An 11,500-nucleotide genomic window follows, 5' to 3' on the forward strand; every position below is an offset into this window, starting at 1 on the left:
GCCCTTTCTAAAAGGAATGAGTCCTTAGGCATTATTCTAAAATGTTCATTGCTGTTTGGCACGCTGTTTGATGATAAAAAGGAATGCTTTATCTCTTCCGTAACGGTAGCACTAAATGGTTTTATGACTCGTTTGGGCTTTGCTTGTTGAGCAGAATTATGGGAATATATAAGCACCGTCATTAATGCATAAGCTAACAGAATGCTGATTCTACTTTGATGGAAAAAGGAGTTAATATGTATGTACAAGGCTTCATTTCGGTTAGTTCCACATCCCACTTCTATGTTTGAGAGACATCCTTTCATAATATGAACTTTAAGCTTATCTATTTCATTTAGCACCTCTCTGTTCAATAATAGTACACCTGAATAAGTGATGTTTTTCCAGTGTTGGGAGTAACGCGTTACTTAGTAACGCGTTACTTATGTAACGCGTTATGTAATATTATTACTTTTGTGGTAACAAAGTAATATAACGAAATACGCTATAAAAACAGGTAATATAACGCAAGTTACTTAACTTACAAATGTAACGCGTTACATAAGTAATATAGTTACTGTAACGAGTCAAATATTACGTAATATTATTACTATAAGTAACGAAGTTACTAGTCTCGTTAGTTATCCTCTGAGTAACTCCTAACCACAACGAAGTAACGGGGCCTACTGAATGAAGCTTATTCACCAGCTTCTTACTTATAACCAAGATTTGCATATTGTCCAACAACGCAATCATGTCACGTGATAAGGTGGTAGTTTCACACGTGACAGCTTAAGGCTGTGGACACAAAGTAATATAATATGTAATATTATTACAGTTACTTTATTTTATGGGTAATATGTAACTGTAACTAAATAGTTCAGTTGCAAGTAATATGTAATATGTAACTAGTTACTTTTACAAAGTAACTTGCCCAACACTGTGTCTTTCCATTTTTAACAAAACTGTCCATGTTGCTTAGCATTTCACCCGGTAAGGGAGTTGCCTTGCATCTCTTTATACCAATGTCTCCACCAGCTCTAAAAACAAACCACAACTCATCGACGCATTGATGAAATAGTTGGTGCTTCTTTGGTAGTGCTCTTGATATTCTTTGTACTGCATGAAATACATCTAAACATACACTTGTGTGATTTCCAAAAATGTCTTTTAATTTGTTTCTCCACTGACAGCAATTATCTATAGTTATTTTTTGTATTTTAGTGCCTAGACTTTCAAACCGTTCTTTTAAGTTTATTAATAGCTTTAATTTGTATATCAGCAAAGGATGTGGCATTTGTAAATTGCCAACTTATAACTTTTCCTTCATTGTTCAGTACAAAGAAAACTGCACTATATTGGCGGACCCACTTATTGTCTTCTCTTAGATATCCGATGTTGGATGCAACTTTAAAAGTGTGATCACAACTGATCCATTTGTCACCAGTCAACTGTGCCATTTCCGTTACATAATAATGTTCCTTCTGTAGAAAATCTTTTTAAAAGCATTGAGCAATGGAATCATTGCTAGGAACATTATCTGTTTTAAACTTTGGAAAATCAATTGTTGGGATATCTTCAAAAGGATGCTGGGATTTGTACTCCTTTGAAGCTTGCCAATATTTTTGCTCATTAACACTATGATAATTCCAATGCTCCTCCATGCTCATTGATTCTATTTTTAAAAAGTTCATACCATTGTTGCAAAGTGTTACAACTTTTTTGATAAACTCTTTGGTATATCCTGTCTTGTGGAGCAAAACAAATGGAATTTCTATAGACTTTGCTAGAGTCTGAAGCAATCTTTCATCATGTGCTAACAATACTTGCCTGCTGAAGAATTGATAAACTCTGCTAACCAACAAAACTGTATGATCAAATGAACATAATTTTCTAGGTTGATGTGATTCTGTTCCATCTGCCCAATATAATATTTTCCATGACTATGTAAGTAAGTAATACAAAGGGGACAATTAATCACTTTCTCTAAATTGTACTCTTCAAAAGGACTCCAAATTATAATGGGTGGATAAAGGAAATCATGGAGTTTCCAATGCTGTCCGTCTTGATATCAGTGATATCTCCACACTATGATGCATCAAATTACCTAAACAATTAAACAGATCAATAACTGCTAAAAGAAAGAAATGCCCATATATCAATGCCGACCAAAGTTTTCAAACTTCGACACCAAAAAGAAGCCCTTTGGAAGAGGTATCTTTTCACTGATAGTAATTTAGATTATTTGAGAAGAGAAATACATACTTTCAGGAAACTAACATGGTCACTTAGAGTTAAGGTTACGGGATACTGAGCAAATGTCAAACAAAAATTTTATTACATAATTAAGGCGGGCTTGGTGTTGTTGCGTTTGCGTTGTGTATCAGCTGGTAACAGGCTTAAATTGTTGGGAGAATCATAGCGTGCTGATTGGACAGGTACAAGGTACAAGAAAACACATGTAACAGTACAAGATAACATTGAAACAACACACTTAGCAACTGGCGCACCTGTAAGCGCATGTGTAGTTTTGCTGACTAATGGCGATATTTTCCTGAACCAAAAATCAGGACTGTCAAACTAGTTGTTAACATTTTGTATAAACAGACTACTAGTTTGGCTTCTTGTCTAGGTCCTGATGGAGCCTTTTGTTAGAAATAATGTTTCTAGTGCTTTTGATATCAATTTAAAAATAAATTTTGTGACCACAGTATCTTGCTTTAGGCCATATTGTAGTCATATTTCAACAACTATACGCATTATTCACAAATCCTCTTGTCAGTCCCTCACAAGTGATGTTCTTCAAATCTTAGAATTGTTAGTAAGTTCTCATGGCTCTTCTTTGGTCTGATTTTTGGTTCATAGTTTTCACTAATTGGCATAGGGACAACTCATGTTTCCATAACAACATTTGAATTTCATGTCGATTAATGAGAAGTTAAGAATGCATAAATATTTGATAACAATGCATTAAGAAAAATCAAACCCCTAATCATGAAAAATGATTGATAGTGTATATGTGAGGTTTACAGTATCCCGTAACCTTAACTATAAGCCAAACTCTAAGACCAAAGTTAAAAGTTCAATGCCGAAATACTATAATTACCTGATGGGAATGAAGCTACTACATACTGATTCTGAGAAAGCATCAGTTCTAAATTCCTTTTTTGGTGGCATGTTTACTAAAGAAAATTTGATTAACTTACCTCAGATGGATAACAATTCTCACAGAAAATCACTATCAAATATACATATTTCACCTGAACTAGTGTGCTGTAAGGCAAGGTCATTATCACCATCTAAATCCCTTGGCCCAGATGGTTACCATCCAAAGTTGTTTAAGGAGTCTACTGAGCAACTCTGTACCACACTGAGTCTACTTTTTAATAAATCGGCATTTACAGAAGGGGTTCTACCACAAGACTTGGAAAGTGGCTAAGGTGATACCTGTTTACAAAAAGGTGACCACCACCGTGCCTGGCAATTACATACCTGTTAGTCTCACATTCTCACATCTACAGTATGTTAAGTATTTGCATATATTATTAAAGACAACAATGTCACCTACATGGGGAACCTGTATTCCGCGGAATACGGAATAGTGGAATAGCAAAATTTCGGAATAAGCAAAAATCACATTCTAAACTTTTTGTTATTGTTTATAGCCTCTACAATCTTTTAATATACATTCCTCACCTCATAGAGAACACAATCACGAGGGCACCGATCCTCGGGGCAATCGTTAAACTGATAGGATACACACAAAGCTATTCACTCCAGAACAATCTAACTAAGCTAAACTATACTGTTAAATACACTTCACTACATAATCGTTAGAAAACTAGAAGTTCTTTTTGCTATACTTGCTCATATCAGCTGTCACACATTTGTATTTGTATTTGTATTTTAAGGATAAAGGCTTATGCCTGTACATCCATAAACAAAATTAATAATTATTATGTACTTAGCTATTCTAATTACTATACAAAATCAAATAAGCAATTACTATAGTGTCTGTCCAGCAGTGTTTTAACACATGATCAGCTAGTTAGCTAACTGGCCAAATAGCTAGTTTAGGACAAAACAATCCACCCCCTAGTTAACTACCCTGCATGCATGGAGTAATCTGACCTTTCGTATAACTCAGTTACCATTACATAAAGTGTTTCAAATAAATTTGGAGGATAAATACTGCTTTCAGCTCCCAACATCAGAGCTCCAAGATCGGCTCTAACACTTCGTATATGACTCTAATAAATTCGGGCAGTTACTCGTGTGTGACAGCTGGTATGAGCAAGTATAGCACAAAGAACTTCTAGTTTTCTAACGATTATGTAGTGAAGTGTATTTAACAGTATAGTTTAGCTTAGTTAGATTGTTCTGGAGTGAATAGCTTTGTACATATCCTATTTAAAGATCGCCCTGAAGATCGGTGCCATCGTGATTGTGTTCTCTACAAGGTGAGGAATGTATATTAAACCGTTATAGAGGCTATAAACAATAGCAAAAGTTTAGAATGTGATTTTCGCTTATTCCGTAATTCCGCTATTCCGTATTCCGCGGAATACAGGTTCCCAACTACATGATGGAAAACAACGTTTTTCTGAGGAGTAGCATGGTTTTCTACCCAAATGTGCAAGACCCAGCTATTGCTCGCAACAGAATATTGGTCAGAGGTGCTAGATAATGGAGATTCTGTGGATATGATTTACTCTGACTTTAAAAAGATATTCAATTCTGTGTCCCACAACAGGCTTCTAATAAGCTTAGAGCATAATGGAAAAGATGGACCTCTATTGCACTGGATTGAATATTAATGTTTCCTTACTAGTAGAAAGCAGGAGTATCTGTAAACAGATCATTCTTTGCTTGGTTTCAGTGATGTTATTAGTGGCATACTCCAAAGATCTGTATTAGGTCCAATTCTGTTCTTCCTATACACTAATGATCTTCCAAAAGAGATAAATAGTTCTGCTGCTATTTGCAGATGACATCAATATCTTCAGTAAAACATGTAGAAATAATAGCTCAGAAGATATAGCCCAACTACAAGAAGACATAAACAATCTTTTCCTATGGTCGGAGAAGTGGCAACTGTTCTTTAATGTCTCAAAGTGTAAATCGCTACACCTAGGACAGTTCAACCCAAACACATTGTAATGAACAATAAGGATATATATTCAACAGATCAGCAATGAGAAGGATTATGGTGTAACCATATATAGACAGCCTAATGAAATTCCATTTACACACTTCATTTGCCACTAAAAACTATTCATACTGTCAGTCTTATCATGATTTTATTTGTAAATCTCACCAAGGAAACATTCAAATGCTTATTTACAACAATTATTCAGCCTCACCTTAAATATGGCAATGTTATCTGGGGACTATTCTATACTTTAGACCAAGATAATAAAGTATGACTACAAAATTAGTTCCATCCATCAAACATCTAACATACCAAGAAAGACTTGAAGCATTCAACTTATAATCATTGAAATAAATATAGATGTTTACGAGGTGATATGATCACAGTTAACATAACATTCATGCAAACTAGTCAATTTCCAACATACAGCAATACCATGGGTCACCCATTCAAGATATTTAAACCATCAATATCTGAAGGTGTAAGAGCTCACACTTTCAGTCAAAGAATTAAATTATTGATAATTGAAACAGGCTTCCATATGAAGTTGTCACAGCATCCACACTCACAAGAGATAGTTTGTGATATTTTTTATATAGAAGTAATTTTTATTATAACACATAGGATTAGTCGATAATATTATTTTGCTAACTATTATTTAATTACTTGTATAAATCAGGAACCTTACAGGCTTATACCTTCTTTTTACTTCCTGTTTAATAATAATAATAGTAATTAATACATTACGGTCAACTGAAAATTCTTTATACGTAACATGAGAAAAGGAATATGTTCTCACTGAACATCAAAGTGACTTGTTTCTAGCTGATCTTTCTACAAGGTGACTTCCTCTAGCTAATCTTTCTACAGGTTGATTTGTTTGTAGCTGAACTCTCTACAGGGTGATTTGTTTGCAGCTGAACTCTCTACAGGGTGATTTGTTTGTAGCTGAACTCTCTACAGGATGGTTTCTTTGTCACTGAACTCTCTACAAGATGATTTCCTCTAGCTGATCTCTCTACACTGAGGTGACTTGTATCTAGCTGAACTATCTACAGGATGATCTGCTTGTAGCTAAAATCTCTACAGGGTGACTTGTTTCTAGCTGAAATCTCTACAGGGTAACTTGTTTCCAGCTGAACTCTCTACAGAGTGGGCAAAAAGTGTACGCAACAACACCAAACAAACACTCATGCAAATATCTACCACATAACACTGCACCATTGCTATAAAATCAAGACACACGGTCTTCTAGCTGTGAATTGCTTGAAAGACCTCAGAAATGTCTGTGTGGTCATATCAGGGACTAACTCAAGGTGCACAGCACGGGTAACACAACATGTATACAGAGCAATCCACACTTTGCTGCTCTCTGATCTATCTTCCACCTTAATGTAGAGGGGTCCAGCGAAGTCAACTCCACAATATGCAAATGGAGGTGCTTCCTTCACGTGGAATTCTGGCAACGGCGGAGGAGGTGCTGCTCTGTAGTGCTGGCCTTCTAGCTTACGACATACGACACATTGATAGATGATCTTACGAATGAACTGCCTTCCCTTGACAAGCCAGTACTTAGACCGGACTTCTGTTAAAGTATCTTTGACACCGCTGTGCAAGGTTCGCTCATGTGCATATTGCATAATCAAGGTAGTCAATGGATGGTGTTTGAGAAGCAAAATCGGATACTTTTGTCCATACAGTATGTTAGCCTTCTTCAGTCTGCCACCACATCTCCAATTATTGTGTTTGTCAACAAATAAGTCCAATTGGTGTTTCCATAGTTCAAAATTGGTTTCACTGGTCAGTTGGTTTTGGGAATCTGTAATCCAATCCAGTTCTGCTCTTTCTAGGTCTGAAGCAGTGATCGTCCAGTCAACCAAGGCAACATCACCAACCATCTTGAACCTTGCTGCAAACTTCCGCACAAGTGCAGTCACCCTTAACAGCTTCTGTAATTTGCTGTAGTGTGCACAGTTAATCAGTTTCCCGATTCCAGGATTCTCTGTTGCTATCAATAAAGTGTGACTGCTGGAGTTGTTCACCTTCATTTCTGAGATGCAGTCTTCTGGCATGGATCCCTCATCAGAACAGTCAGCAGGTAAAAACGTGGGTAGCCAATCTGGACCATGTCTCCACATTAAGCTCTTCTCCAAGTCCTTGGTCGAAACACCATGGGAAGGCAAGTCGGCTGGGTTGTCTTTCCCGGCACAATGTGCCCAGTGTTGTACTGGCACTAACTGTCTGATTGCTGTGACTCTGTTATGAACAAACTGCTTCCACTGTTTGCCTTCACCTTGTATCCAAAAGAGAGCTACCTTGGAGTCTGTAAAGCATGAGCCTATTTTCACATCAATCACTGTATTAAGTGCTTCAAACACATGTCACATAAGTTTGGCAAGTAAGAGACAAGATAGCAACTCCAATCGGGGAATAGTCTGTTGGCTGAGTGGTGCTACGCGAATCTTGGATGCTACAAAATAAGCAGACTGTGAGCCAACGCAGAGGTACACAACTGCGGCGTAAGCAGCAGCGGAGGCATCACAAAAACCATACAGGATGCTTGGTGACTGTTTGTCTATGAATTGAAAATAACATCTAGGAAGCGTGATAACAGTACCTTGAAATCTGGAGAGCAAGCCTTTCCATTTAGTCAACATTTCTCTAGATAATTGCTCATCCCAATCCAGCTTAACCTTGCACAGCTCCTGAAAGAACATCTTTAACATTATTATTGCTGGGGCTAGAAAACCCAGAGGGTCATAAAATCGGGAAGCAAAGCCAACAATAGTTCGCTTTGTTGGCTCTAAAGTGTGCAAAGAATTGGCTATATCCCTTATATCAAACAACAACACATCACGTACTGGGTCCCAACTTACGCCCAGAACCTTATGTCCTCCAGGTATGCTTCCTGTCAGAAGATTGCTTGTGTATGTTGCATCTTCTTCCATAATGCAACCATACAACTCCACCTCAGTTGGCAACTTCTATTCTGCAGCTATTCTCTGACGCAAGTGGGACGAATTGGTAACAAATTTACGTAGATTAAATCCTCCATCAGCAAACAGCTTCTTGGATGTACTATACAGGTTATAAGCATCATCATTGTCATCAGCACCATATGTAACATCATCAATGTAAATGGATTGCTTCAAGGTGTTCACTAGATCTGGGTGGTCATCACGATACTTCTCAAGATGGTAGCTAATGGTAGCGTTGAGTAGAAAGGGACTTGCGGACACTCCAAAAACAACTCTAGTGAATCTCATCGCCTGGATCTCTGATTGTGGCTTGGCAACATCATCTGTCCACAGAAATCTTAGGGAATCACAATCCTCCTTGGCAACAGATATCATCAGGAAAGCTTTTTCCACATCAGCTATAAGGGCTACCTTGTAAATGCGGAATCTGAGGAGAATATCTAAGATGTTTTGGTCAAACTTTGGCCCTGAGAATAGGCAGTCATTCAGAGATAGGTCTTTGTCCTGAGCAGAAGCATCGTACACTATTCTTAGTTTGGTTGTTTGTTTGTCTGTACGAATGACTGCGTGATGAGGAAGATAGTGGATTCTATTTACATCAGTGTCCTTACAGCCCTCATCACTGACCTTCTCCACAATACCCAGATTTAACTGTTGTTGGATGATGGCATTGTATTCCTGTAGTACCTCAGGGTGATGACGGAGCCTCTTAAGCAGTCCTTCAAGTCGCCTCTTAGCTAGCAGAAAGTTACTGGGAGGCCGTATCTGATCTGAGCGCCATGGGAGACTTACTTCATATCTGCCATCATCAAACTTAATGAACTGTTTGAAAGTGTCATAGACTGAAGGTTCGACGGATTGTATACCCAGTGACTCCAATTCCCAAAAGTTCTTAAGCAACTGGTCCATGGACTGTACATCAGAGGTTTGAACAAGGAGCGAGTGAGTAGGGTTCAGGTTATGCAAGTTAGCATCACTACAGACTGGACCAGATAGCACCCATCCTAAATGAGTATCAATGGTGGTTGGACCACTCTGCCCACGGATCACTTGTCCTGTTACCAGCTGCCAATAGTGGTCAGAGCCAATCAAGGCATCTACTTGCAGGTCATCGCCAACTCTAGAAAAGTCTGCTAAATTAAGGTCACTGAGATGTCTGTACTTCTCCTTGGTATATGCAATCGGTTGACAAGATAGTGGCTCGCAGATAAGCGGAACCGTAGATAATATCAATTTAATAGTGGTACCATTCTTAAGAGGTATACCAACTCTCACCATCTCCACTGTCTGCATTGTTGTGGTATCTGAGCCAAACGTTTTGATCTGAACCTGTTCAACACGATCTGGTAACAACCCCAGTGCATCCCTCACTCTCTGTGTTATGTAGGACCGCTGACTCCCCCCATCCAGCATCAGTCTAATGGTCATTCCACGCTTAGGTTCATCTAATTTGTGTACATACGCCTTGGCAGTTTGCAACAAAACTGGGACTTCTGTGTTGACGCAATATAACTGGGTGGTAGTTGGTATGTCCTGCTGCCCTGGTGGCAGTGGCTGTGGAGCTTGTAAATTGAATGTTGGTGGCTGCAGTGTTGGTAAACTTGATTGCGGTAACTGTGGCGTTATTGTTGCATTGTGTTCTGCAGCAGTATGGTTCTGGGAGTCTGAGCGTGGTTGTCCTCTAGAGAGTGTACGACTGTTCTTACAAATACTGGAGTGATGCCGTCCACTGCAATGCGCACACTTGGCGGAGGATCTACAATCCTTGCTGAGGTGATGCCTTCTTAGACAGACAAAACAACGCCCTGTTCGCTTTAAAATACCTTTCCTCTGGGTAATGTCTGTTATAACAGTGCAAGACGATGAAGAGTGTCCCTGTCTACAATAACTGTGTTTTCAGTAATCATAATCATTATCATAACAACACTTGGGTTGGCCATCACCTTCAATAAAGGCTGATGTAGTGGACATCACAGACCCTTGTGAACCTCCAATAGAAGAAAAGGCTCTCACCCGAGCACTGATTTCATTCTCTACTATAGTCATTAATTGGTCTACAGTCCATTCGGCATTTCCAATTTCTCTACTGACAATTAACCTAAGGTCTTCATGCAACTTGTTCATAAATAAGGGTGACAACAAATGTCCATATGAAGACAAAGGAACACTGAGGGATTTGAGGCTTCGTACCTGAAATTCTACTTGATCATAAAAGTGGCGAAGAGCATTAGTGTTGGTTGCAGATGGAACTGATGCTAGTTCTACTAATGTGTCCATATGGCGAGCAATAATCAACTGTTTATTACCAAATCGCTTCTTAAGAATGTCAATTGCCTCGGTGTAATTAGAAGTAGAGAGTTGTAAGCCCGCTATCGCTCTCATTGCAGAACCTTCAAGCAATGAGTTTAGGTACGTGAATTTATCCACTGCAGACAATGATGGGTTAAGATGTATGGATGACTCAAATGTGCTCCAGAATGCTTCCCACTTAGTGAGGTCACCGTTAAAGGTCTTCGGCACTAGCTTAGGTAACTTGACTCTGCTACCAGCATCTTTAGCTGGTGTCACTCTATGTTCTGGCCTTAGTTCTAAAGCAGCACCTGTGCCGGTTGTGGTAGTTGTTGTCGTGGTAGTTGTTGCTGTGTCTGTTGTAGTTGTTGATGCGGTAGTTGTTGGCAAACTGCCGTGTGTGGGAGGTGTATTTAGATGTGTTGAAATAAGCTGTTCTACGTGACATATTGACTGTTGTAATCTTTCAGAACACGTCTGCTTGTTCTATCTCTTCCTCTATCGCATCATCCTCGATTGATGCCAACACTTCGTCATTAAGGGTGCGAAGTTTAACTAACTTTTCATTCAATGAAAGTTTCCACTGATGCAGCTTCTCGAGTGCCGGTCCTCCAGTGACGGCACTTGCTTCTTCCAGCTGATTCATCAGTCTTGAGGCTGACGAACGATGTCCAGCTCTCACTTTCTTGATTCGTGCAAGGGTTTCCATCGTCGCTAACAATTGAAAAATGTTGCAACTCTTAGTCGAAGTATCGACGGGTGTCAATTACAATAAATTCTAATTGGTGTCCACCAAACTGAATAGGATCGCCTAAAGAAAACAGCAGAGAAATACACAATAATTGACGCAATGCACTAGCCTGGTCGGGTACCATTTATAACCCGGTACCAAGGTGTCTGCGTTTGTGGTTAAAGATTTCTGCTACTGACTGTCTTGCCGTTGTACACCAGTGCGTGTCCGGCTCGAAAGACCATGTAAGCGATTCGTCTGGTTCCTTATTGTCGACTTCACCCGTCACAACTCCCTTCAAATTCCTAACATCGACACAATAGATCTTGAAACATTTAAGAACGCTGTAAGTAATATAATATAATGCGTGAT

General features: G+C 38.9%; 2 protein-coding genes across 2 annotated transcripts; both read right to left on the reverse strand.

Annotated features, from left to right (window-relative positions):
- Positions 1-1,478: 1,478 nt before the first annotated feature.
- On the reverse strand, positions 1,479-8,079 carry LOC136253479 (uncharacterized). Its single transcript, XM_066046156.1, has 5 exons — positions 7,749-8,079; positions 6,407-7,499; positions 3,676-3,726; positions 3,472-3,494; positions 1,479-1,846 (listed from the first exon to the last, which is right to left on the reverse strand). The coding sequence occupies exons 1-5, from the start codon at positions 8,077-8,079 to the stop codon at positions 1,479-1,481; spliced, it is 1,866 nt and encodes a 621-aa protein (XP_065902228.1).
- Positions 8,080-8,115: 36 nt separating this feature from the next.
- Positions 8,116-11,107, reverse strand: LOC136253480 (uncharacterized). Its single transcript, XM_066046157.1, has 3 exons — positions 10,872-11,107; positions 10,037-10,789; positions 8,116-9,988 (listed from the first exon to the last, which is right to left on the reverse strand). Exons 1-3 carry the CDS (start codon positions 11,105-11,107, stop codon positions 8,116-8,118), a joined length of 2,862 nt encoding a protein of 953 aa, XP_065902229.1.
- Positions 11,108-11,500: the final 393 nt, after the last annotated feature.

The sequence above is a fragment of the Dysidea avara genome, chromosome 4, assembly GCF_963678975.1.
Source record: "Dysidea avara chromosome 4, odDysAvar1.4, whole genome shotgun sequence".
In the NCBI taxonomy this organism is placed as follows: Eukaryota; Metazoa; Porifera; class Demospongiae; order Dictyoceratida; family Dysideidae; genus Dysidea; species Dysidea avara.

Bases quoted from the DNA above. Each gene is read 5' to 3' on its own strand.
- LOC136253479 (XM_066046156.1), bottom strand. From the start codon at position 8,079: ATGGAAGAAGATGCAACATACACAAGCAATCTTCTGACAGGAAGCATA. The intron at 7,500-7,748 runs GTACTGTTATCA...ATGTGTTTGAAG, and splicing joins CTTGCTCTCCAGATTTCAAG to CACTTAATACAGTGATTGAT. The intron at 3,495-3,675 runs GTGAGGAATGTA...AACATACTGTAG, and splicing joins GTGATTGTGTTCTCTATGAG to ATGTGAGAATGTGAGACTAA.
- LOC136253480 (XM_066046157.1), bottom strand. From the start codon at position 11,107: ATGGAAACCCTTGCACGAATCAAGAAAGTGAGAGCTGGACATCGTTCG. The intron at 10,790-10,871 runs GTTCTGAAAGAT...CACACACGGCAG, and splicing joins GAGATAGAACAAGCAGACGT to TTTGCCAACAACTACCGCAT. The intron at 9,989-10,036 runs GTGTTGTTATGA...CAGTTATTGTAG, and splicing joins GAAGGTGATGGCCAACCCAA to ACAGGGACACTCTTCATCGT.